Source organism: Macaca nemestrina, chromosome 14 (assembly GCF_043159975.1).
Source record: "Macaca nemestrina isolate mMacNem1 chromosome 14, mMacNem.hap1, whole genome shotgun sequence".
Taxonomy (NCBI): Eukaryota; Metazoa; Chordata; class Mammalia; order Primates; family Cercopithecidae; genus Macaca; species Macaca nemestrina.
Window position 1 is genome coordinate 70,922,477 of NC_092138.1, and position 27,588 is coordinate 70,950,064.

A 27,588-nucleotide genomic window follows, 5' to 3' on the forward strand; every position below is an offset into this window, starting at 1 on the left:
GGCTATTTGCTAAGCATTTAATGCACTTACTTAAAAGCAGCCCGTAGGCTCCCCAAAAATCAATCATGGGGGGGAATCTTTTGAAAAGCAGGTTATACTGGCAATCCATCTTTGCTAAAAATGCCTCCATTTCATCATCTCAATCTCCTCATAAAGTTAATTCCTTTTCTTTTTTTCTCATTTATATCTCAGCACACTGTCGCTTCCATCAGGGCAGCCTTGCTAAGATGGTCCTCCCCTCATGAAAGGTCAGGACCAACTCCTTACTACATACTCCTGTATTAACCTAAGCTCTTTCTTCACTTATTTATCACAGTCAGTCACTGATTAAAGAATCAAGTAAAATAAATGTCTTTTTCATTAGACCGTGCTCCACAAGAACTGGTACTCTACCTATTTCCTTTACCATGAAATGCTCAGCAACTAGTACAATAAGTGCCTTGCACATAAGAGTCCAATAAGTTTCTTTTTTTTTCTTTTTTTTTTTTTTTTTGAGACAGAGTCTCGCTCTGTGGCCCAGGCTGGAGTGCAGTGGCCGGATCTCAGCTCACTGCAAGCTCCGCCTCCCGGGTTTACGCCATTCTCCTGCCTCAGCCTCCCGAGTAGCTGGGACTACAGGCGCCCGCCATCTCGCCCGGCTAGTTTTTTGTTTTAGTAGAGATGGGGTTTCACCATGTTAGCCAGGATGGTCTCGATCTCCTGACCTCGTGATCCGCCCGTCTTGGCCTCCCAAAGTGCTGGGATTACAGGCTTGAGCCACCGCGCCCGGCCAAGAGTCCAATAAGTTTCTTGAATGACGATACACCGATACATTCTTCAGTAATTTATTTACACTGAAGTCTACTAAATCCTAAACATCTAAACCACAATTTAATCACATTTTGATGAAAATTATATACAGAATGCCTTATCTGAAAAAATACACGTACATGTAATTCTCCATCAATACTTCAAGAGTTCATGGATTTTTCTGAAGCTTACCTATGAATCCCAGAATAAAAACTCTGGTAAGAAAATTGTATGGGGGAAAAAAATCTAACATCTTGCTTAATAAAGTGTGTCTTTGATTCTGTCCCCTCAACTCCAGAAGCTCCCTAGAACAGTTCTGACTGAACTAAAAGTCTTCAATGCCAAAAGGATCTGAAGATGAACTCCTGAGTCAAGAAACGGCTTCCCCATCAAGGCCAGGGAAGAGCAGAAATCAGACTGGACCCAGATCCATGCTCTCCATCCATTTCCTAATCCTGTAGCTTTCTTGTATGCTATCTCCTCTAGTTACAATAGTCTCATCCCTTGCATTTCTGCCTCCTGAAACCATATCCACGTTCATACCCAGTTGAAATACTATGCTTCAATTTAGCTTTGTCTGTTTATCCTAACAAGCAGTGATCTGTCTCTTCCTATGAATTCCTATAGCACTTAGTTGTAGAGTTCTAATGATACTTTTATACTGCTTTGTGTTACATATGTAAATTTACATATGTAAATATGACTGAGCTACTGTTTCTCAGCTTCAAAGTCACCCTCTATACTCTCCTTTGTGACCCTAGGGTTGGGACTCTGGGACCCACATTTTTTCCTTTGTAGATGGTTTATTAGGCTCTGCCAATAAAGGGGTGATACAAAAGGCCTAGAAAGCTGTAAGAGGAAGACGGGACACTCTTCTGTTTACTTGCTAGCTTTGTTTTTGTTTCCTATTGCTGCCAGTGCCAATCAGCAGCTCTTCTTCAGGTCATTTGCAGTTCGTTATAGTAGCCATAGCAGACTCCAGTTTGTAGTTTTACTGACACAGAACCAGAATCATCATGCCTCTCAGAAACGTCAGCACCAGCCAGCTACACCCTTTTCAAAGTACGGGACCCCCGCCCTATGGGATTCTTGCTCTCAGCTCAAGATATCAGTACCTGCTGAGGAGCATCCCCTTCTGAGAGGTTAGAGTTTTGGCTCCCTTCCTCCAAGCTTCTTCCCTTCTTTGTTCTCCCAGTTCTACAGGTACTATCTGCTTCCCGCAGTTGGTACCTCCATAATACCTAACTTCCTTTGTATACGTAGTTAACAATTATTTATATTAAATTCTCTTGTTAAAAAATCATTGCACTCCAGCATGGGTGACAGAGCGAGACTTTGTCTCAAAAAAAAAAAAAAATCATTGTCACAGTTTCTGTCTCATGACTGGACCCTGACACACACTCTTTTATGATTTAGAATATAACTACTTAAAGCTGGGTGCAATGGCTCATGCCTATCTATAATCATAGCACTTTGGGAGGCTGAGGTGGGCAGATCACCTGAGGTCAGGAGTTCAAGACCAGCCTGGCCAATATGATGAAACCCTGTCTCTACTAAAAATACAAAAATTAACCAGGCATGGTGGTGCATACTTGTAATCCCAGCTACTTGGGAGGCTGAGGCAGCAGGATCACTTGAACCCGGGAGGCGGAGGTTGCAGTAAGCTGAGATGGTGCCACAGCCTGAGAAACAGAGTGAGACTCCATCTCACCAAAAAAAAAAAAAAAAAAAAAACCATATATATATACACACACACACACACACATATATATACACCTATGTACATATATACATATATAAGTATATATGTATACATATATACACACACACATATAGAACTGCTCAAGAGAGAAAGGTACAAGGCTTAAAAAATCTCTTCCTATCACAATACTTTGTTCTACCTTGTTCACAATAAGCAACCAAAACAAATATTTAGTGAATGAAAGAAAAACTCTTATGCCTGAAATAGCTATATTGCTTCCAAGCATATCCTCTGAACCCTGCTCAAAAAACCTCAATGATTCTCTAGCTAGTGTATTCCTTTTGATATATTTAAGAGCCTTTGACAGACTTTAAGATCCCTTGCAAGTGTTTGCTCATTTACAGGAACCACAGTATTAGTGTTTTAGCTTGTATCTGCTTGTCAAATTTCATTACATAACTTGTTCTCACATTTATCTGCTCTTACTTGAGGCAGACATTTTAAATAATTTCTAGGCTTACTTTTTTTTTTTTTTAACCTTCATCTTCTAATCAATTACCTTTTATTTCTGTTTTTCTCCAATTGCCCTCCTTCCTTAGAGATACTAACATTAGTTTCACTACCAGGTTCCTCATGTATAAATGAGAGCAGAACTAGATGATCATCAAGATGTTCTCCTGCTTAAGAGGTTCAATAATCACACAGTGCCTCACCCAAATAAACCATACACCTTCGTCACTTCTATTAAATTCGTATTTACGTAAATTGATACATTCATCTAGCACAAAAAAAAATCATTTTACACACTTAAAAAAAAAAAAAACTGTTAATCCCAAGGCTCAAACTGACTTGTCCAAAAATCAGCCTTACTACTACTTTTATTTTCACAAAATCTAGACATAAACACACAATAGTGTAGAAAGTTCCATATTAAGGCTAATTATCTCCCGATAATTTCAGGTTAAACAGCTTTTCAAGGTTATATAGTGAAAAAGAATCATAATACCTTTTATTTGGCTCTTTCCTTTTGTGCTTGGTTATTTCTTTTAAGGCATATGGAAAACGACTCATAAAATGGTGTTTGAAATCAATAAGGTAGTTCTTTCGAAGCCATGATTCCTATTGAAATAGCAAAGATTAGAAAAATCTACAAGAAAAAACGTAAAATAACCAATAAAACTTGAAGAAAATTGACAACTTGTCAAATGTCCCATCATAATTCACTATCTACCAGTAATATAATATGTAAATAAATTTTAAAATCAGAATTAACTGTTAAAGCACCCAGTTTTCATCTGTAGATCCTTTTGGTGCTTAATAATTACTTCTACTTGCATTCTGTCTGCTGCTTAAGAGAGAAAAAGTGAAAGTATCTGAGATTAAAATTATGAATTTGGACCACTAATGCAATGTTTATAAAATAAACAAGAAAGTCTTTCTCCATGATGTCCTATCTACACCATAACTCTATTCTCCAGCAATTCCATTAACAGTTTCACAAAGCAATGCATTTCCTTAAAATGCTTCAGTAGTATTGGTGAATTTATCATTTCCCTCCTATGGAAGCACTGTCTTTCTAATTCCAAATTAGAATATTCTTTATTTCCTCTTATCCAGGGTAACCAACCATTCCATTTTGTCAGAGACTGAGAAGTTTCCTAGATGTGGTACTTGAGGTGCTAAAAGAGTTGGTCACCCTACAGCTCAATTTGGTTTTTTTTGTTTTTTGTTTTTTGAGACAAAGTCTCGCTCTATCGCCCAGGCTGGAGTACAGTGGCACCATCTCAGGTTACGGCAACCTCTGCCTCCCAGATTCAAGCGATTCTCATGCCTTAATCTCCTGAGTAGCTGGGATTACAGGTGCCCACCACCACGCTCGGCTAATTTTTGTATTTTTAGTAGAGCTGGGGTTTCACCATGTTGACCCGGCTGGTCTCGAATTGCTGATCTCAAGTGATCCGCCTACCTTGGCCTCCCAAAGTGCTGAGATTACAGGCGTGATCAACTGCGCCTGGCCTTACACCTCAATTATTGTTCCTCCTTAGTATCTTTACTGGGTTCTCTTCTTCCTGACTTCTAAATGTTTGGATTTGCTCAGTAATAATACTTGAATCATTTCTGTCTGAGCTCCAGATTTTATATACAAATATATACTTGACATTTCCTCTTCAACTTCTGACAAGTATCTTAAAACTGAACATGAATAAAACCAAATTCTCCCTGCCAAATGACCTTCTTTCTCATTTAGGCGATGTAACACTGGCCTCATCCTTGACTCCTCTTTCCTTCATTATACATACCAGCAGTCTCGCTGGCTTTACCTGGATCCAGCTACTTATCATTTCAAACACTAGACACCAGGTCACCATCATCTTTTATTTGGATTACTGCAATAGCCTCCTAACCAGTCTCCCTGTTTCTCCTCTTATCCTCCAAAAGTCAATTTCCCCACACAACAGGCAGGGTGATCTTTTAAAACATAAATCGTGTTTCAAAATAATACAGGAAGGGGGAAAGGAAATGAATATATACACATGTAGGACAGGACTGGTCATCCAAGAGATGATGGTTGCTAGAGTTAGACTGTGAGCAATATTAAATTTAAATTAAATTTAAATTAAAATATTAAAGTTAAATAAATATAACGCAGATCATGCCACTCCTCTGCTCAGAACCCTCCAGTGGTCTTTTCGCCACACTCAGGTTAAAATCCAGACTCCTTACCAGCGACTACAGAGTCCCACATGATCTGGCCACTATCACTCTTCTTCGCCCCCATCTTCTACCATTCTCCCAGTACCTCATTTGCACAGGCCTTCCTGCCATTCTTCAAATATGCGAAGTCTATTCTCACCTCAGAGCCTTTGTACTTGCTGTTTCCTATGCCTGAATGTTCTTCCCACAGATGTTGACAAGACTTGCTCCTTCACTTCAATGACATTCAAGTATCTTATTCTCAGAGAGCATTTGACAACCTACCTAAAATAGCTCCCCCTCACTGTTCCTGCCCATGCTCTCTTTATACCCCATTTTACTTTCATCTTTCTTCCTAGTACTGACATTATATATTTGTTTACTGTCTACAGACCCCACCAGAAGGTACACACCATGAGGGCAAGCACCTTATCAACCACGTTTATCTCTGTAGCCCCAGAGTCTAGAATAGTACTATTCAAAAGACCTTTCTGTAATGATCAAACTGTTCTATATCTGCACTGTCCAATATAGTAACCACTACCCACATGTAGCTGTTGAGCACTTGAAATGTGGCTAGCATTACTGAGGAATTGAATTTTAAATTTTAATTAAGTAGCCATTATTTATTGATAACCAATAAAGCTTTGAATAAATGCCTTAAAAAGCATGACTGCATTAGTGTTTGGTTACAAACTCTAACCCTCATAGGAAAAGGATAAAAGGAATGAGACACACACATTGAGAAAAAGTAGCAAGCAAGCCAAGCATTAAATGCAAAGCTAAGACAATTTTTATAACATAATACTGAACCTGACACTACTAATACAGTACACTAAAAACCACAGTAAATCAAAAAGTTAATGTTAAACTGTACTCTCATTTTAAAAACTAGTTATATCGGCCGGGCACGGTGGCTTGTGCCTGTAATCCCAGCACTTTGTGAGGCCAAGACGGGCGGATCACAAGGTCAGGAGATAGAGACCATCCTGGCTAACACGGTGAAACCCCGTCTCTACTAAAAATACAAAAAAAATTAGCCGGGCGTGGTGGCGGGCACCCAGCTACTTGGGAGGCTGAGGCAGGAGAAAGGCGTGAACTCGGGAAGCGGAGCTTGCAGTGAGCTAAGATCGCGCCACTACACTCCAGCCTGGGTGATTGAGCGAGACTCCCTCTGCAAAAAACATAAAGTAAATAAATAAAATCTAGCTATATCAAGGATATAACTAGCTAACTATTAAAGATACACACAGTATTTCAACATGTGCATAAAATGTCAGAAATTGCTGTGTCTAGATGGGGGTAGGCAAGTGCTTATTGTATTCCTTCTGAAGGTTTGACTTTTTTAAAAATAAAAAAGATAGGTAAGGGAATGCAAAAAAAAAAAGAAGAAGAAGAAGAAGAAGAAGAAAAAGAAAGAAAAAAAGAAAAATAGTGCCAAGGTAATCAAATGTAAAAGAACAATCTCTTCAACAAACAGTGCTGGAATAAATGGCTGTTTATATGAACATGAAAAAAAAAAAAACAAAGGATACCACAGTATTTCAGAAATAAACAACTTCGGTTGATTATTACAGAATCTGACTATTCAACCATTGCATGTAAGACTTAATGTACCTTGAGACTTCTTTTCAAAGCAAGGATCAAAGCTTCAAATTACTAAAAATTTTTTTTAAAAAAACTACTTGAATACAAGTGAAATTTCTCAACTGTGTTGCAAATACTAGCAAACTAAATGCATCAAGCTGCAGCGCCAACATGCAAAAGCAAACAGTCAATAGTCCTAAGACTATATCTAACCCAGACACCAATTTACCAACAGAAAAATCTATACAGTTTCTGAGAGAAGAGGGTTACAATTCAGCTTATGGTGTGTGATTTGAGTTTAATGCCAAGGAATGCTATTTGGTTCCTCCTAAAGATTAGGCTCTGGCCAGACAAAGAGGCTCATGCCTGTAATCTCAACACTTTGGGAAGCCAAGGTGCAAGGATCATTTAAGGCCAGAAGTTTAAGACCAGAATGTGCATTTTAATGTCATTTTGTACAGAATGCTACTCACAACCTATCATTTTGTATAGATTGTACCAACAATCTACATTTTTATACTCTGTCTCTAAGATAATGGTTCTTTTAAAAAAAAAAAAAAAAAGATAATGGTTCTTACCAAGTTATTACAAATCTACCAAGGTGAATTAGAGAATTCTACCAGTGGATGTTTTTAAATATTATTTCTATCTGAATTTATTTATTTCAGCTTTATACAGTATCTCAATTTAGTATTCTGATCTTCAACAGTCTATGTAGTCTTTTAAACTTACCATTCTATATTAATAAGCTAATAAGCCTAGCCATGTTATAATAACACAAAATAGTTTTAAAGCATACTATTTTAAATATCCATAAAATTAAAGCAGTATTTAGAACCTTTGTTAGTGTTATCCAGATGATAAGATGACCCAAAACTAGCATAATTAATAAATTTTCAGATTTTGTATTTTGGTTCTACTAGTCTGTCTAAATACAAATGCTACTAACAAAGCAGTAACAAAAGTTTACTAGTGCTTATATGTAACCAAACACCAGAGCAGCTTGGAATTTTTACTTCTTGGCTCTCTAAAAATGAAAAAACTAGGCCGGGCACGGTGGCTCACACCTGTAATCCCAACACTTTGGAAGGCCGAGGCGGGCAGATCACCTAAGGTCAGGAGTTTGAAACCAGCCTGCCCAACATGGTGAAACCCCATCTCTACTAAAAATACAAAAAATTAGCCAGGCATGGTGGTGGGCGCCGGTAATCCTAGCAACTCAGGAGGCTGAGGCAGGAGAATTGCTTGAACCCAGGGGGTGGAGGTCTCAGTGAGCCAAGATCGCGCCACTGTACTCCGGCCTGGGCAACAAGAGTAAAACTCGGTCTCAAAAATAAAAAAAAAAAGAAAAAACTAGCACTCAAAGTCCATGTTGAATATTACTTTTTCTTTTTTATAGGACATCTTAAGGACTTTAGCATTACTTTCATTTTCTATCTGAACCTTTCAGATGATCATAGATCAAGACTGTAATATATACTTTAAGGAGCTATATACATTCTTACTGTCTCTAGCCTACATCACAAATTAACCGCCATATGAGAAATAAGCTTTGCTTTCTCAAAATCATACATTATAGACCTATGATTAAATTTTTGTCAATGTATGCAATGAATCATAAAATACAAAGTCTCAAAACTGTAATCAGTAAAATGCCATCTTATTTGAAAACGCAATTCACAAAACATCCCTACACATGATGGGCTAACAGCAGTAGAATACGCTCTTAAAATACACACCATACTACAACTCTATAATGCTTTTCAAGACTGTCAAATACTACTTAATTTATCACATCTTACGCAGCATAGTGACTCATTCTAAACTTCAACTTGAAATAAAAAGAACAAAAACAAGAAAACTACCTTCTCAGTTTTATATAAACTTCAAGGATTCACACCTGCCTTATCAAAAGTCCCTACAGCAATTCTTCTGAAAACCAGATGCTTCTAGCTTTGAAGTCTTGCTTCTGCAGCTACCCTTTTTAAGTGTATTATCGTATTAATTTAGCCACTTAATCTCGTGGCTTGTTCCTCCTTGGTTGCACAGAAAAACTGTAGCATACACTATGCACTACATTCACTATAGCACAACACTTAAAACAATTCAAGTGTTTATGAGCTCTTCAGTTTTGTCCATTTCTACTAAACCTGGCAATGTGGAATAAATTGAGACCACTTAATAAGCAACTTTTTAAATCATGTAAGAGATCTTCAGAAACTAGAATGTTCCTACACAATCAATCTGCCATAAACAAAACACTGTAACACTACTGTGAATTATAGCCAATAAAAACTAACGGAATCAAGCATGAGTTATGCATTTCACTTAAAAATATACATATATTCACAGACAATAATTTCAGAAAACTAATTTGTAGTTTTGTGCAAAACAAACAAGTTTACAGTTAAACCCAAGATACTTTTTAGAAAAATACATAACCAATTAGTAGTAATGAGCTGATTTCGAATCTTCCCATTTATGATAAAAGGCAACACTAAGAAAATACAGAATCATTAGTTCTCACCAATTTATGGGTTTCATCCTGTTGTTTAGAGAGTTTCCACAGAAGGGAAATAATATTAAGAACTTGCTGCATAACCTGTAGAGGTTCTCGTTCTATACCATTTCCAACAGGAGTAGCTAGTTGTGGAGGTACAGCTTCAACCCAGCACTCAATTAGCAAAGGAATTATTATCTCAATAAATCCTTTCAGGTTTTCAGTAGATGATAGGCCTTCATCCACACCACTCAGTCCTCCAACCAGATACCTAATAAGGGTAAGAAAGAAAAAAATTAAGTGATTAAAAAATGTTTATTATCCATTGCTAATTTAAATCTTAAATATAAAGTACTAGTAAAATGAAGCACCATGAATTGAAAATTACATCAATCAAAACGAGTAAGAAAAATGAAATTCTAAGATGACAAAGCCAATAGATATTATCAAGTTTTATTTCTCAAAGGCTTTGCTATAAATAAATTAACATACAAATGACTCTTCCCATGAGTAAATAAAATCAAATCATGAGTAACTATATGAAAACTATGAAAGACAACTGCATGTCTTCCCACCAATAGGCATCAATGATCAGCAGTTATAATTCAATACAGGAAAACTGTGTGGACATAACTGAAATCCTTCTTACCGTAGCCTGAACTGTGAACTGACATTTGGCTGTGAACCCCCATTTTCATAAACCTGGATGTGTTGCTGGTCGTTGGCATGTTCCTTCCAGTTGATAAAAATGGAGTTGCTAGTGGCATGGGGATTTTCTTTCTGTTCCTGAAGTCCTTCACTTTCTCTCAACCTACTGGATCCATCTGCCAAGGCCTGAAGGAATTTACTGAGTCTCACTAAGACTTTCAGCCTCCACTGCTGAGAAGTGAGTCTCCGATTAGGATTTACAGAAAGTATCCAGGACTGGGATCTGTCTCTATTTATCAGTCCTTTGGACAGCTGCTGATGAGAAATAAGTTCTACAAAATTCTTAAGCAATATGCTGCTACGGCCAGTAATTAGAGCTGGGTACTGTTCCAGCAGAATGTCCAAAACTTTTAAAGAGTCCTCCTGAATTCCTTCAGTAATGTGAGTCATGGCACTAGAGAGATGGGCACTTACCAAAGGAAAAAATGGAGAAATTTGTTCAGCTCGTATTTTGGGGGCCAGGAATTGAAGAAGTTGAACTGCTGCTAATCGTACATTAGCATCTTTATCTGTAAACACAGCAGTCACTTCACTTAATATGTTTGAAAGGTGTGCATCAATTATAAATGGGTATTGAGACAAAAGGTCTTTAAGTCCAAGAAGAGCACTTTGTTTAACCCCAGCATTGTAGTGATGCATCTGTGACAGCAAATCCTATAAATAAAAATACAAATTTTAGATGTATACTTATATACATATATCAATTTCAAATAAACATGCTAACTAACACTACACTAGTAAACTGACACTCCGTGGGGAAACTACTTCAATAAGTACTCTTTAAATGTTATTTAGCTTTTGTTAGGATCAGAAACAGAAAAATACTTTCAGCTTAATAAAAACACTGCATAATTTTCAGGTGGAATTTTCTCACTTTACATTAACCTACACGCAGGCTTAGACACTCTTATGATATAAAGTGACAGCAATCACACCATCATTTACTGAAAATATACTATGTACCAAACATCATGAAAGGCGTATTTATATACTCTCAATTTGACAGGCCTATTTATTCTGCCTATTTCAAATGGGCTTTTGCAGGGTGTTTGTGTTTTATTCAGAGTATACTACTGGACAATTTTATTTGTGGAATAATTTATGTAAACTTTGAAAAAATAACTTTAAATAACTCTTTAGTATTATTTAACCTTCAGAGCTTAAAAAACAAAAATAGAAAAATGTATATCCTCCCAAAGACCTATACACAAATATTCATAACAGCATTATTCGTAAGAGCCAAAAACCAGAAACAAACTAAATGTTCATCAACTGCTGAGTGATCAACAAAACGTGACCTAATCATGCAATGAAATACAATTCAACAATACAAAGGAATGCACCACTGTTCTGATATATGCTACAAGCTACATACAACCTGGAGGAACCTCCAAAACACTGTGCTAAGTAAAAGGCCAGTAACAAAAGACCATATATTGTATGATTTCATACACTTTCCAGAATAAGCAAATCTATAGATATCAGAAGTAGATTAGTGATTGCCAAGGGCTGGAAGAAATGAGAAGTGATTCCCAATGGGTACAGATTTTCTTCTTGGAGCGATAAAAATGTTCTAAAATTAGATTAAGGTGACCGTAGCATAACTCTGTAAATACACTAAAAGCAATGAATTGTATACTTTAAATGGGTGATTTTAATTATGTGTAAATTATGTCCCCATAAAGCTGTTAAATTCTTAAGCAACACTTGCTCAAACTTAATTGACTTCAAGTATTTACTATGAACCTATAATAAGTTATGTGCTGTATGGGTTCAAAATTGAATGACAGGATTGTATCTTAGCTAAAAAACAGCTAGAAAACTGTTCAAAAATCTGACACATCAAAAACATGTAAGAATTATTTCCAGATATAGCCAGGCACCATGGCTCACACCTACAATCCCAGCACCTCAGGAGGCCTTGGTTGGAGGATTGCTTACATCCAAGAGTTTGAGACCAGCCTGGGAAACATATTGCAACCTTGTATCTACAAAAAACTAAATCAGCCAGGCATGGTGAGCTCGCTTGTAGCCCCAGCTACTTGGCAGGTTGAAGTAGGAGGATCACTCGAGCTCAGGAGGTCATGGCTGCAGCCAGCCATGATAGCACACCATTGTGCTCAACCTGGTGTAAGAGTGAGAACTGTCTCAAAAAAAAAAAATTTTAAATTAAATCATCAAATAAGTATACCAGGGAGAAACAACTGTGCATTTAGTTTAGCAAACCTTTCTGGAGGACGGGGAAAGACACAAGTATATGAAGAGAGATCAGATTTGGGTAAAAGAGAAACTCCAAACATCAATAAACCCTATGACCCTAGGCAAACTATTTAAGACTTTAGACAAATTTTCACAAAAATATAACATTCTACATGATTCCAAAGAAAATCTTATTTCATCAAAACAAGATTTACGATTTACCTTTATGTTAAGTTTTCTATTGTTTGTTGGAAGTGTTACATCTTCTTTGAGTTGCTCAGGCAGATGTATAGTCTTTGTTTTAAAGTTTGTAGGAGTAGCATTTTGTAACTTGGGCTTCTTTTTACCAACTTTCAATTTTACTTTTTGAAAATCATCTTGGCGTTTTCTTTTTTTGGTCATTCTCGACTACTATAATAAAAAGAATTAATTAAAAGCATTGGATAGAGACAAGAATAAATGATAAAAGAAGAAAAAAGGCGCTTTCCAACACATATTACTGTAACATTTATTTCAATCATAAGAATCAGTGATTATGCTGAAAGATCAAAATATTAAAAAATGCTGTTAAGAACTATTAAAAACTCAGTTTAGTGATAAAATACTGTAACAAGGCAACAGTCTTGCCACGGTTTTGCAAAGTTTTTTGGGTCACGGAACCTTCTGTCAAGCTATGTGCTAAACGGAAACCTTCTGAAATTTGTTTTTTTCTTTTCCTTTGTTTGAATGTAGAAGAGCAGCACAAACTTGTTAGAGACATAACTTGTATCTGCTGGTGAGCTCCTGGTCTTCGTAAACGCCTCGGAGGAACTTCTCTAGCAATAGCAAGCAAAGTTGGAAAATCTATGTTATTATTTAATGCAGCCTGTAACAGTTAGAAAAAGATTTACGAACCTAAGCTGAGCATCTGAAAAATGGGTAATATTCAAATACACAGCAAGGAGAATAATGGGCCTTTCAAGAGCAAGGAGAACAAGGTAAAGATCAGGCGTAGGGGATAAACCTAGTATAGCAAAAGTGAATAAAGTTCAGACTAAATAGAAAACAGTATTGCCCCTTGGTCCCCAAAAAGGACAAAAAGCAGCATAGAAAAAATATATAATGTAATAGGGGGACAAGGAACAAAGACCAGCTAAGCCACTATTATAATAAATAACTCAGGCATAACACCATGCCATCTTGTACTTCCTCCCCCTCTATACCACATTCCAAACCTTGTACTTACACATGAAATCTCTGATCTGTGTCTCTTACCTATTTCCAGGCCACTATTTTCAAGAAGTCCTTTATTTTTACCATTCAATACCTTCCTCACTGGTACTCTTGGCTACTATCTAGTGTCTACTCTCTAGTCCACCGGACCTTTACCAGAGAGCTCTCTCTAAACACAAATCTCATGACCAAGACTCAAGAGCTCTCAGTTGTTCTACTCCTCATACACAGTAAAACCTCCTTAGCAGAACATAGGAGGTCCTTCCTAACATGGCCCCATCCATCCTCTCCAGCTTTATCTTCCCACAAGCTAACCTCTATCTAAAACAATAGCCTCTTCTACCTGGAACCAGCTAAATTCTTCTTGAAGCCTTTTCCACAACCGAGAACAATGAACTCTGCGTTCCACTGTACACGACTTGAATAGGGTAAGTACCTCTGGAATATATAAAACTTCCCCTAATCGCCTGGTTTATCATAATTATCCTGTGCCTGGCCATAAAAAGCGACAGTGCTACACACGAGGGTATGAAAAAAATGGGTAAAATGGAAATTTCCATTATTACAATATTAATAAAATGGCCAGTGCAATACTGAGCAGCTCAAGTTCAAGGAATTCAGAAGCTAATCAGCTATGACAATATATCCAAATTCACTTAATTACAGGGTTATATTAGATCGCCATGAGGTAGGATTTCCCACAGGTGAAGAACCAATTCTACAACCAAATTGATTAGGTTCTTATCCAGACTCCGACGCTTTCTAGCTGTACACTGTCCCAATTTCTATCTACAAAATAGGGATAATCATACACAACTGTAAAACACTCAGAACTGTGCCTGGTACACGGTTAAATATGTATGCTCTAAGCATAAACATGTGCGTGTCCCTCAAGTCTCAGGATCAGTACGTACCAAGCCCGGTACTAGATGCAGTGTGTACCTCAGTATACAATCTGCATAGAACCATGCAAGGTAGGTGGTACTAAACACGTTTTAGCAAGGCACCTCAGAAAAGTTTGGAAGTCACGCCTTTATCAAGAAGTTGAAAACGGATTCATTCACAGAACTGAGCTCTGCAAAACCACCCTGAACATACCAGAATTAACCTGAAGACTGGAAGTCTTCGTGGCAAAACCGTTTGGCTTATTTCATTCGTCCCTATTCCCAAATTTTCATCTCACCCACACCCCTAGTTACCTTAGTCTGAAAGAAAAAGCTGGGGGTGGGTGGGTGGGTATAAGGCCTAAAAAGAAGGCCATGATACTCACCTGGCCTCTTTTAATATAAAAATGGTTTTCATTAATTAAGCAAGGACACTTTGTGAGCTTTTCCTACAATTTTATTACTAGCTGGTACCAGAGACTAAAGTAAATAATACAGGACATTCAGAAAAATTAACTCCCTTCCTCCCCCAGTCCTGTGGGTTCTATTTAGCCATTAACAACCTGATGGATCTTCGACAGTCTACTGTCAACTTTATGCCATATTATCTATCGCTTTGTATTAGTCACGTTAATGCTTTCTCTACTAGGAAAATTAAGAGGGCTGATTGACCTTCCTTGACTTTTCAAACCTAGTAGTATTATTATGGGACACAAAGCATTTTTATGCGAAGAATTCTCAAAGTTCTACTAGTAATTGACTTTAACTTATAACAAAGATTTTCATAACACAGCAAATCAAAAAGTCCCACTAAGCCACTTTTACAGTAGCCGATTTTTAGCAAAAGGTAGGAATGCCAGGAACTCACATCACTAGTCCTTAAGTTTGCGATCCCCGATAGTTTCAAAGCTGAATGTCACACATTACTACTTTAGGTCTTTTCTCCTAATTCCAACAAAAGGCAGATCCTAGAGTTTTTAGGATTTCAATCGAACTAAATTCCAACTATTAATAGTTTGCCTGCCACCTTCTTACCTTTCCTCATTTCCAACTTCTTTTCCAAAAAAACAAACAAACAAAAAAAAAACCAGAGAGAAGGATCGTACTGCACTCGGCCTTTGATAATTTCCTCCCCAATCCCTTAAACTCAGGAGTTCCTCCAAACTCCATTGAGGGGCCAACCAGAGGCGACAGATTTCCCAAAAAGCAAATGGTCCGGGCAGGGGCGACCTCAGAAAACTGGTGGTCCCCTTCCACTCGCTTAACTCTCCCGCCTGGGCGACCAGAGGGTGGAACAGGGGACGCCAGCTCATCCCCACTCCGTACTCGGTCCCGCATCCATCCCAGAGGTGAACACACCGTGGGTTTTAGGAAACCATCGTTTCTTCTACTCCAAGGGACGCTGGCCAGGACCAGAGTCGGGGAATTGGGGCCCGATTCACACACCCCGGCCTAAAACTCTCTCGGACCCGAAACCGGGCGAACCCGCCCAGTCATCTGAAGCTCCACAAACGCCGAGGGGGTCCCGCCCCCGCAGTGCCGGCCGCACACCCAGGCCCAGCTCCAAGGGACGCTGCGGCCCAGACCCGGTGGGCGCACATCGTCCACGGCCGACCCTGCCCGCTTGGGCCGCGGATCGGGGGGCGACGGCCCCACCACGCTCAGTCCCGCGCCCCGGGAGGACCCGGCCCGACGGACGACTGCCGCTCACCTGAGGACCCGGCCGCGGCCGGGGCGCGGAGCCCGAGGGGAAAGCGAGCGAGCAGAAGCCCACGGGGCGACAGCGTGTACCGCCGGCCTCAGACTCTGGCTCCCGGAGCGTGTTTTCAAATAGCCTCGTCCTCACGCGGCCGCGTCTCCTTCCGCCGCCCGGAAATCAGGGCCCCTCCCCCTCCCCCTTGTGCTCACGTGATCACAGCCCGCAGCCGCGCGCAGCCAGGGAGGCGGGAACGGGAGCAGTGGGCCCCGCCCACAGAGGAGGGGACCGCGCCGGAAGCCCCCTGCTTAGTGGGAACTGGAGGGAGGACAGCGCAAGGTCCCGGGACAAAGGGTGGCGTATAAGTCCGGCTCATAACTTCATGGGCAAGCAACTTAGGGGACGTGGGCCTGTTTATAGCTGAGCATGCCTTTTATCTTCCCCCCAGACCACAGTTCTTCAGACCTGGAGCCACTTTCAGAGAAGAGTATAAATTGAACTGAATTGAAAAAGGGAAAAGTTTTGGACTGCTGAAGATGGAATTCTTGGGGACATTAAACTGGGCTGAGATGGAACAGATAAGATTTCCTTAATTAGAGCAAGACACACCTAGTATCTAGAGCCTGAAAGTCTTGGTCAAGGATTCTCCCTAACATTTCAGTTTCTGAGCACTAACATTCCTGCTACTAAAATGAAGTGCGAGATTAATTTCTGAAGTAAAGAAATAAACTAAAATTTCTAGAAAAGAGATAAGAAGAATGAGCCTTTGAAAAACAGCCTTCACAAAGACTGGCATGATGGCATGGAAGAAAGAGCCCCAGGTAAGGACTTCAGACCTTGATTCAAATTTGTCTCTGCATCTCACCAGATATAAGAATTAGTAAAGCTGGCGAAGATAGTGACCCTCATTATATTGGGTAGGAATTCAAAGGAATGATGGGAGACCCAAGCACTGGAACTAAAACCATGCTTGTTCCATAATTGGAGATAAAGAGGCAGCGCGAGAGACCTTGCCCTCCCTTTGCTGGCAATATGGCCACATCACCACGATCTGCCTAGAATCCACCATAACCATAAATATTTGGGAGTCATTGGCATTATGTGGCATTATATTCTATTTAAAGCTATGAGAATAGATCAGAAGAAGAAAGATTTATTGCCAACCAGACATGTCCCCGGAACTCCAAACTTGTATCTAACAGTTTATTCAATATTTCCTTCAGATATCCAATATACATCTCAAGGTCAACTTGTCCAAAACAGAACATTGATGATATTCCCCTTGAAATCTACTCTTCATACAGCTTATTCATCTCAAATAGTAAGACCATCCTTGAAGTTACTCAAGCTGAAACCTTTGGGTTTTTGGTTTGGCCTCTTTCTTTCACACCTCACATCTAATCCATCTGGAGATTGACTCTACCTTTAAAGACATCCTAACTTTTACCAGTTAACACACCTCCCCTGCTACCATTCTGGTCCAAGCCACTTCTTGATCACTCCAAAAAGCTTCCAAACACATCTCCCTGTTTCCCTCATTGTCCCTCTTCCCCCTACAGTCTGGTATCAGCAGAGCAGCTGTGTGATTATTTTAAGATCTAGGTTAGATCAGATCACTCTTCTGCTCAAAACCCTTTAATGGCTCCCTCTTTCATTTAGAGTAAAAGCCAGAGTCCTTTCTAGGGCCTTCTCTTAGGCTGCTCTTGCATGGCTGTAAAGAAAAACCTGAGACTGAGTAATTTATAAAGAAAAGAGGTTTAATTGGCTCGTGGTTCTGCTGGCTTTACAGGAAGCATTATGTTGGCATCTGCCAGCTTTTGGTGAAGTCTCAGGTAGCTTTCAATGATAGCAGAAGGTGAAGGGGGAACAGGCATGTCACATGTTGAAAGCAGGAGCAAGATAGAGAGCAAGAGAGAAAGAGAGAGGTGCCACACACTTTTAAACAGCCAGGTCTCATGAGAACTATCACTAAAAAAAGCACCAAGCCATGAGGGATCCACTCTCATGACCCAAGCATGTCCCACCAGGCCCCACCTCCAGCATTGGGGATTACAACTCAACATGAGATTTGAGCAGGGACAAATATCCAAACCATATCAGTTCTCAAGCTCTTCCATGTTCTGACAGAGCCCCTTACTCTCTAAGCACTACACCTTCCACTCCCCTTTTTTACTCTGCTCCAGTCACACTTGCATCTTTACCTTCCTCAAACACCAGTGACACACTCCTGGCTTTGGACCTTTCCTTTAGTTTTTCTGTCTGCCTGAAACATTCTTCCCCAGTAAGTCCATGTGGCCAACTCTCTCTCCTGCCCTGAGTCCACTCAAATATCTTCTCAGGGAAGCCTACCCTGACCACCTCATTTAAAATCACAAATGACCTTCCCAGGACTTGGAATTCCTTTAGAACATATCACCTTCTAATATACCATGTGATTTACTTACTTATCATAACCATTATTTGATTCTGTCTTTCATCCACCACTAATATGTAAGTTTTACATGGGTCATTTGTTTTATTCCCTGGTATATTCCAAGTAGCTAGAGCAGTGTCTGGCACCTAGTAGGCCCTCAATAAATATTTGTTGAATAAATGTCTAGGAAGCACCTGCTACATAGTGGTGCTGAGCAAACACTAGCTCTTAATGTTTCCCTACTTTGCTGCAGGACAGAGTTTATAGACTCAGCCCATTAAGTGGGCCTGGTGGCTATGTAACTGACAGAAGTACTCTTGGCTTGACTGAAGGAAGCAGCAGATCTTCAGCAACAGTCAACTGTTGTCATGAGGAAATGCAAATCTTCTCATTTTTCAAGCAAAACCAGAAATCCAGTGTTTAAGTCCATTCTCTGCTGCTATAACAGAATACCACAGACTGGGTAATTTACAATGAACAGAAGTTTATTTGGCTAATGCTTCTGCAGCTGGGAAGTCCAAAAGTGTGGCATCAGCATCTGGTGAGGGTCATCCATACCATGAGAGAAGGGCAGAAGGCAGAAGTGAGCTCTAGAGACAGAAAGGACAAATCAGGCTGCATTCATCCTGTTTGTCAGGAGCGCACACCCAGGATAACTAACCCACTCCCACAATAACAATTGATCTATTCATGAGGGCAGAGCCCTCATAATCTAATCACCTCTTAAAGGTCCTGCTTCTCAATACTGTTAAAATGGCAATTAAATTTCAAAATGAGTTTTGGAGGGGACATTCAAACCATAGCATCCAGAAATGTTTATAAGAAATCTGCTCTTTCAATATTGGCGAGTACATTTTTCTCCCTATTTTTGAAACACTGTGTAGGCCAAACAAAATACTTATGAACAAGTTGGTAGTTTACTGTCTCTGGTTTAGGACATAAAAAGTTTGTACATAAAGATAGGCTTTTTCCACCTCTAAGTGATGAACTCAACAATTATAAAAATTGATCACTTCCTGAGTTTGAAGAGATCTTTGATAAATAACAAGCATATAATTAATCAAGGTCCTTCACCCATGCCAGAAAAACATTTTTTACAATGAACATACATTCTGAAATGTGTAGGACACTCCACTTCCAAAACTCTTTCCAATTGGCCACATAGGTGCTCTGTTTAGTTTCTGCAACCATAACCAAGTACCACAAACTGGGTAACTTAAATAACAGAAATTTGTTGGGTCTCAGTTCTGGAGACCATGGAATCTGAAATCAAGGTATCAGCAAGATTGGTTCCCTCTGAGGATTCTGAGGAAGATTCTGTTCCATACATCTCTCCTAGCTTCTGTAGCTTTAGACATTCCTTGTAGACATTCCTTCTGTGTCTTCACATTGTCTTCCCTTGTGCATATCTGTCTGTGTTCAAATTTCTCCTTTTATAAGAACTCCAGTCATAGGGGCTGCACTGATTTCTGATTTGTTTTATGCGACCACCAGAGCAGGCACCAGAGAAAAGGCAAGTAGGCAAGGTAAAAAGAAACTTTATTAGCTAACCAATGTGGAGGAAGAAAGGGCGAGGTTCACCGGTCTCCGGCGGTGGAGGCCGAGGAAGTCGCTCCGGCGTTCTCGGGCGAGGTTCCTAGGTCCGCATATGAGGAGGGACCGAGGAAGTTCGCGCCGCACGCCTGCTGGGAGCGGCTTTTCTGTCTAAGGCTTGGGAGTGGGAGGGCAATAGGCGGGACACAGGCGTGTCAGGGGCGTTCCATAGGTGTGGCCAGGTAAGTTTCAGTTTCCTTGATCGGACGCCATGTTGCGCCTGCGCAGTCGGTCTGTATTTTTCCCAGGCGTGGGCTGCATTTTCCCACGCGCGGGTAAGTTGGTGATGAAGAACCCGGAAATGCGCCATCTTAGTCATCTTTGTCCTCTCCCCCCATCCGGACAGTCCAACCTTTTATTGATTATAGTGATTGGGGGCGTCATTGTCTGTCTGGCTGCTTCCTGCTGTTAAGGGGCATAGTTAGGGTCTGTGGTTGATATCTGGACATAGGGATATAGGAGCATCTGATTGAAAGCGACGTGGGTGATCTCTTGAACTTTGGCTCGGAGAAATTTTATTAAAATGGGAGCAAAGCACAGTATAAGACATAGGATTAAGATAGGAATGAGGAATTGGAGCATTTGTTGTATTACTGGTAATAACCATATAGGTGGACCAGGGGTTAAGGGAGTGTTGTAGTTTTTGAGTTCTGTTTTAATCCTGTTTAGGGTTTGGATGTTGGTGTCAACTAGACCTGACTCATTTATGTAATAGCAACATTCTTCTAAGAAAAGGCATGTTTCTCCTTTTTCAGCTGTAAGAAGATCTAATGCCTGTCTATTTTGTGCTGCTACCTGGGCCACTGAGGTGATTTGATGTTGTAAAGAGGCTAAGCTTTCAGCTGAAGCCTCTATGGCTGCCTGGACCTGAGTGGAGAGGGTCTGTGTGGATTGAATCGAGTGGGTGAGGGCCCCTGTTCCAAGTCCTGAGGCTACTAGGGACGATGCTAGGGAAACTTCAATAATTAAGGGAAGAAAAACGGCCTGCTTTTGGATGTTATTGCTGGGGCTGAGCTGGGAAGCTAGTTTGGACAATTCTCCTTCACTATATAGGGTTAAGCTAGGCACTAAAGATACTGGAACGCAAAGGGATTGGGTGATGGGGGTATGGTTAAGAGTTTTAGATAGAGTTTGGTTACACTAAAAGTAGCCTCCAACGGGGGCCGTCTGGGTCTTGCTGGGAACTTGAGTGCAATTACACTATGAAGAGTTTGGAGTAGAGTAGCAAAAAGGAATCTCTGTCTCTCTTCATCTGTCTCTCCCCATCTCTGTCTCTGTCTCTCTCCATCTCTGTCCAGCTCTGTATCTCTTCATCTATCTCTCTCTCTCCATCTCTGTCTCAGTCTGTCTCTCTTCATCTCTGTCTCTCCTCATCTCTGTCTCTGTCTCTCTCCACCTCTATCTGTCTCTATCTCTGTCTCTCTCCATCTCTGTCTTTCTCCATCTCTTCATCTCTGTCTCTGTCCGTCTCTGCCTCTCTCTGTCTCTGTCTATATCTCTCTGTCTCCATCTCCATCTCCGTCTCCGTCTCCCCACCTCCCGCTCACCAAGGCTGCTCCCCTCACCAACTCCTCTACCTCCTGGCTTCTCCCTATCTCTGACTCAACAGGGACTGAGTGCAGCAGGGGCCCTTGGGGAGGTCTGGGCTTTCTAATGCCTTCTGGTTACAGCCTCTCCTTCCCCGTATCTGTCCTTCGTCCCGGCCTAATGAGTCCACATTTTATTTAGGGAGAGGGCAGAGTGACAACCCTGGGTGGGGGGGACAATCTGCAGTGCCCTGCATGACTGAGTGTATCTGGTTGTCTGTAGACCAGGTTTCAGTTATAGAGAATCTCCATACAAAGTTAGGATTAGTAGGAGAAACTAGGGGAATTAGAGTGAACCATAATAATGATAACAAAGGTGTAGAGGGTAAGTTCAACATTGCTGAAATCACAAAGGGCACCCTGCCAAGCTAGGTCTTCTATGAGAGTAAAAAGTTGGGAAACCTACTGGTTGGGGGATGGGTCGGGAAGGAGGGTGTCTATGGGGTTTATGAGGGAAAAGTCAGTTAAGTTAAGATGAAGAATAGTGAGGAAGTGGGAAAATTTGAGGAGGGTGTTGATCTTTGGGCAGAACCTGGTCACCTGGAGAAAGGGACGGGGAATAGATGTTTTGAGTTAGGTTAAGATATCTCATCCCAAGAGGGGGGTGGGACAAGAGGGCATGATGAGGAAAGAGTGGGCAAAGCATACATAGTCCAGGCAGTAATTTAACATTGGGGTCTGGCGAGGGTTAGACGGTTTACCGTCTAGCCCAACTACTGAGATAGTGGATGGCTGACTAGGACCTCCATAAGTTGGCAAAACAGAATAGGTAGCCTCAGTATTGATGAGAAAAGAAATTGGCTTACCCGCTATCTGTAGAGTTACCCTAGGCTCGGCGAGGGTGACCGGGGTCTCCGAGTGTGGGCACCGTCAGTCGTCGTCCAGGTGTAGGAGCTGGAAGGAGCCTTCCGGCCTTTGAGGAGAGGCACCACGTTGCGGCGCAATGCCTGCCCTGCTGGCGGGGCAATTAGACTTCCAATGTTTCTCCTGTTGGCAGGTTGGGCACAGCGTGGTAGGCGGGCAAGGATTTGGACACCTTTTTGCCCAATGCCCAGTTGTGCCACACTTAAAGCATGGACCAGACGGAGTGGCCGGCTTGGCCTGGGGACACTGGTTTGCCCAGTGTCCTGGGTCTCTGCATTTATAGCAGGAGCCCTTAAGAGACTTATCTTTGGTTTTCCCTGCCAGCAAAGTGGGCAACACGGGTTGGAGGGCAGCCACTAAAGCTTGCGCCTGAAGCGCAGCCCTTTTTTTCTCCTTGTCTAGCTCTGTGGCCTCAGCTGCTTCCTCTCTGGAGTTAAAACTTTGAAGGCCGATTTTACTAAGTCCTGTATGGGAGTCTGAGGCCCATCTTCAACCTTTTTTTAGCTTTTTTTGAATCTCTGAGGCTGACTGGGAAATAAAATAGGAGGCTAGGACAGCTGCCCTGGCTGGGGAAGTGGGGTCTAGCTGGGTAAATTGGGCCAGTGCCTCTGTAAGGCGATTTAGGAAGGAAGCCGGGTTCTCATCTGGGTGTTGGATAATTTCCTTTAATTTATCAAAATTGACCACTTTGTTAGAGGCTGCCTGCATACTGGCTAAGAGACATTGAATCATAATGTCCCTCCTACAGCAGCCAGGCTGCTGCGGTTGGTAATCCCAATCTGGTTCTATGGACGGGACAGCCATGTCTCCTAATGGGACAGTGGCGTCGGTTAAATGCCATTGATCTGCATGTTGCCTGGCGGCTGCGAGAATGCACTCTCTTTCCTCTGGGTTAAGAGTGGAAGTAAGAATGACATGTAAGTCATGCCAGGTAAGGTCATATGCCTGGCCTAGGTATCGAAACTCTTTGGAATATTGGGTGGGGTTGGCTGAGAAGTCGCCGAGTCGTTCTTCAATTTTGGAAAGGTCAGCCAGGGAAAAGGGGATGTGGACTCTAACCACGCCTTTGGCTCCGGCAACTTCTCGGAGGGAGGGGGGCCAACAAACTAGCAGGGGAGGTTGGAACAGACTGACCAGTAGGGTAGGTTAAGACAGGCTGACTGGTAGAGGGGGTTGGGGCAGGCTGACTGGTAGAGGGCTGACTAATGGGGGCCGCTACCGCAGTCTTGGAGCGAGTGTGGACAGAAATGGGAGAGGTAAGAGGAGTGGCTGAGGGAGGAGTGTCGGGCGGGGAGGTGGGAGGTCCATAGGGAGGGGTGAGAGGATTGGCTGAGGGAGGAGCATCGGGAGGGGCGGTGGGAGCTCCATAGGGAGGGGTGAGAGGAGTGGCTGAAGGAGGAGCGTTGGGAGGGGCGGTGGGAGGTCCATAGGGAGGGGGGTTGGAAGGTCAGAAGGGAGGTGCCCCACCATCAGCCCCATCTAAAATGGAGGTGGAGTCCTCCTCTGATGTTGAGGTGGGGGCCGAGGGCCGGGTTTTGGCTAACAAGACCTGGGCCATCGCACACTGGGCACACAGGTCTGGGCGAGAACGCAAGTCTTAAAAGGAAAAAAAATCTTCTTTTGTATATAGTTAATTTTGTACTACTTGCCTAGGTGCTGGCAGAAACTGCCAAGATCGAGTAGAATATTGCGGTCTAGAGTGCCTTCAGGTGGCCACTGAGATTGTTTAATTTATTTTGGGGCCATGCCACAGTGGAGAGGAAAATCAGTCGCTTTCGTTTAAGATCTTGCTCTGATTGTAGAGTTTTGAGATTAGTTAGAAGACACCCTAAAGGGGTGTCTCTAGGTATTTTGGATTGGGGATTTCCCATTGCCTTTCTCTCGCCTATAGGCGGAAACCGAACTCTACCTGGCTACAGAGCGTCCTTTGGAGCCACTAGAGACCGGGAGGCTCCTGGAGCCGGAATGGAGATTACCTCCAGGCAGACGTCTCCATCCTGGACGGGTCTCACACGGACTGGAATGGAGTTCCTTTGGGCAGACGTCTCTACCTTTGGGAACTCTCCTGTGGGTCACCTGGTGACCAAAAAAACCTTGGGCCTGCGCAGGACTTCTGGCCAAGGAGTATGAGAGGGAGGCAAGAGGTACTCACCCCTAGGAGACATGGAGGTGTGGAAAGCAATGTCTAGGTCCTGGTCCGTCCCCGGGGTGGAAGGAGGAGGCTCCTCAGACCTTGGGGGGGCCCTGAGGAGGGGTCTCCTCCCGGGTTTCGGCACCACCTGATTTGTTTTATGTGACCGCCAGAGCAGGCGCCAGAGAAAAGGCAAGTAGGCAAGGTAAAAAGAAACTTTATTAGCTAGCCAATGTGGAGGAAGAAAGGGCGAGGTTCACCGGTCTCCGGTGGTGGAGGCCGAGGAAGTCGCTCTGGCGTTCTCCGTCGACGTTCCTAGGTCCGCATATGAGGAGGGGCCGAGGAAGTTTGTGCCGCACGCCTGCCGGGAGCGGCTTTTCTGTCTAAGGCTTGGGAGTGGGAGGGCAATAGGCGGGACACGGGCGTGTCGGGGGCGTTCCATAGGTGCGGCCAGGTAAGTTTCAGTTTCCTTGATCGGACTCCATGTTGCGCCTGCGCAGTCGGTCTGTATTTTTCCCGGTGGGCTGCATTTTCCCATGAGCAGGTAAGTTGGTGATGAAGAACCCGGAAATGCGCCATCTTAGTCGTCTTTGTCCTCTCCCCCCGGTCCAGACAATTTCCTCACTGGATCACCACTCTAAAGACCTTATTTCCAAATAAGGTCACCTTCTGAGGTAATAGGGGGTAGAACTTCAACATATATTTTTGGAGGACACAATTCAACCAATAAGAGCCACCAGGATCTGTGTCCAGAAATGTCTATATTTCATCATCCAAACAATTTGTCCTTTTTGTCTATGCTCAGACATATCACGATATTCTAGGTTAAGTAGCTTCCTTCTATGTTATCTACCTAACCTTTGCAACTTCCCTTTAAAATGTGTTTCATACTGGGCTTCAAGCATTTGCTTTGGGAATAAGGTATCACTGCATTAAAGAAAACCTGAATAGCTGTTAGCCTAATAAAAATTGACTTTATAATGTCAAAGCAAACAAAAGTATACAAATATTAAACTGGCTATTACCTTACATTTTAGAGCTACTACTAACACAAAAAGCAGTCTCTTTGAAGAAGCTAAAATGAGTTCAAACTTGATACTATAACCAGGGGCACATTCTCTAGGAATTGATTGATATTATACATACGAATGACTTGGCACACTGCCTCAATAGCCCCTCAATAAATGGCAACAGATATCACTATTGATAATGCATCATTGGGCATTATTTGCACTATTTGCACTATTTGTGCAAAATCAACTTTTAGTTGGGCTTCTTAGATAAGGTAACAGAAAACCGGTTCTGACATTAAGTGAAAAAGAATTTGATGAAAGTATATTGAATAACACAGAGAATGGCCAAGGAAGCTGCCAATTCAGACTTAGAAAAAAGACAAGAAGGAAAAGACCAGCAAGGCCAGGAGTACAAAGACCATTACACCACAAAATCAGTCTAAGACAAAAGGATTAGAAATGAGGAAGTTAAATTATCTCCATTTGCAGATATAATTGTATATCCAAAAAAAAAAAAAAAATCAACTGAAAACTTACTGTAAACAATAAAAGAATTCAGAAAGGGGCCAGGCATGGTGGTTCACACCTGTAATCCTAACACTTTGGGAGGCCAAGGTGGGTGGATCATGAGGTCAGGAGTTCGAGACCAGCCTGGCCAATATGGTGAAACCCTGTCTGTACTAAAAATACAAAATTTAGACGGGTGTGGTGGCATGGGTCTGTAATCTCAGCTACTCAGGAGGCTGAGGCAGGAGAATCGCTTGAACCTGGGAGGCAGAGGTGGCAGTAAGTGGAGATCACGCCACTGCACTCCAACCTGAGTGACAGAGTGAGACTCCATCTCAAAAAAAAAAAAAAAAAAAAGAATTCAGAAAGGGCAAGGAGGTAAAAATTAACATTCAGAAATCAATACAGTGTTCTTTACATATACAAACAATAACCATGTAGGAGATAGGATGGAAAAGGAGGCCCCATTTAAAATAGCAATCGAAGCAGATCCTGGGAGTGAATTCAAATATTCAACCTATTCCTATAGGTATCAATTCTCTCTAAATTAACTGGTAAATTGAATGAGATTCCAATAAACATATTAACAGGGTTTTTTTCTACACCTATGCAGAGTTAAAATTGTATATAAAAAGTTAAACAAGCAAGACTATCCAAGAAAACATTGACAAAGAAAAGCAGTGAGAGAGAACCAGTGCTGTTAGATACAGAAAGATATTATAAAACATCAATAGGCCCGGCGCAGTGGCTCACACCTGTAATCCCAGCACTTTGGGAGGCCGAGGCAGGCAGATCATGAGGTCAGGTGATCGAGACCATCCTAGCTAACAAGATGAAACCCCATCTCTACTGAAAAATACAAAAAATTAGCTGGGCGTGGTGGCACACGCCTGTAGTCCCAGCTACTCGGGAGGCTGAAGCAGGAGAATTGCTTGAGCCTGGGAGGCGGAGGTTGCAGTGAGCCGAGATCACGCCACTGCACTCCAGCCTGGGCGACAGAGCACGACTCCATCTTAAAAAATAATAATAATAATAATAATAATTTGGCATTTGAATAGATAAACCAATGAAACAAAATACAAAGTATAGAAATAGACCCAAATAAATACAAACACCTCATTAGAAATGCAACATCTCATATCAGTGAATAAAGATAAATGGTTTGCACAAATAGGGAGCCATTTGGAAAAAGATAAAGTTGGATCCATACTTCACATATCACATTCAAAGACATCCATTTAAAATACAAATCCATAAAAGTATCAGAAAACAAAATGAATGAATTATTGTATGATTTTGGACTTCTACTAAGACTTAAATCTAAATGCTAGAGAAAAAATGTTTTGAAAACTTGATTATAAGATTTTCCCAGGCCAGACATGGTGGTTCACACCTGTAATCCCAGAATTTTGGGCGGCTGAGGCAGGAGGATCACATGAGCTCAGGAGTTTGAGACCAGCCTAGGCAACATAGCAAGACTTCATCTTTACTGAAAAACAAAAAAATTAGC

General features: G+C 41.6%; 2 protein-coding genes across 5 annotated transcripts in view; one reads left to right on the plus strand and one right to left on the minus strand.

Annotated features, from left to right (window-relative positions):
- LOC105480968 (inversin) overlaps window positions 1-2,470 on the plus strand; it is a 321,354-nt gene extending 318,884 nt beyond the window's left edge. The window contains exon 18 of one of the 2 annotated variants that reach the window (XM_011740191.3): window positions 1,088-2,470. The gene's annotated coding sequence lies outside the window, so the exon portion shown is untranslated. The remainder of the gene's footprint in view (window positions 1-1,087) is intronic. The other variant, XM_011740192.3, reaches the window with a different exon arrangement.
- LOC105480967 (testis expressed 10) overlaps window positions 1-16,157 on the minus strand; it is a 51,986-nt gene extending 35,829 nt beyond the window's left edge. The window contains exons 1-5 of one of the 3 annotated variants that reach the window (XM_011740187.3): window positions 15,987-16,157; window positions 12,402-12,590; window positions 9,922-10,634; window positions 9,300-9,543; window positions 3,498-3,610 (exon numbers count right to left, since the gene is read on the minus strand). In XM_011740187.3, the coding sequence (XP_011738489.2) occupies window positions 3,498-3,610; window positions 9,300-9,543; window positions 9,922-10,634; window positions 12,402-12,581 (1,250 nt within the window). In that variant the 5' untranslated portion in view covers window positions 12,582-12,590; window positions 15,987-16,157. The remainder of the gene's footprint in view (window positions 1-3,497; window positions 3,611-9,299; window positions 9,544-9,921; window positions 10,635-12,401; window positions 12,591-15,986) is intronic. The other 2 variants (XM_011740188.3, XM_024792626.2) reach the window with 2 other exon arrangements.
- Window positions 16,158-27,588: the final 11,431 nt, after the last annotated feature.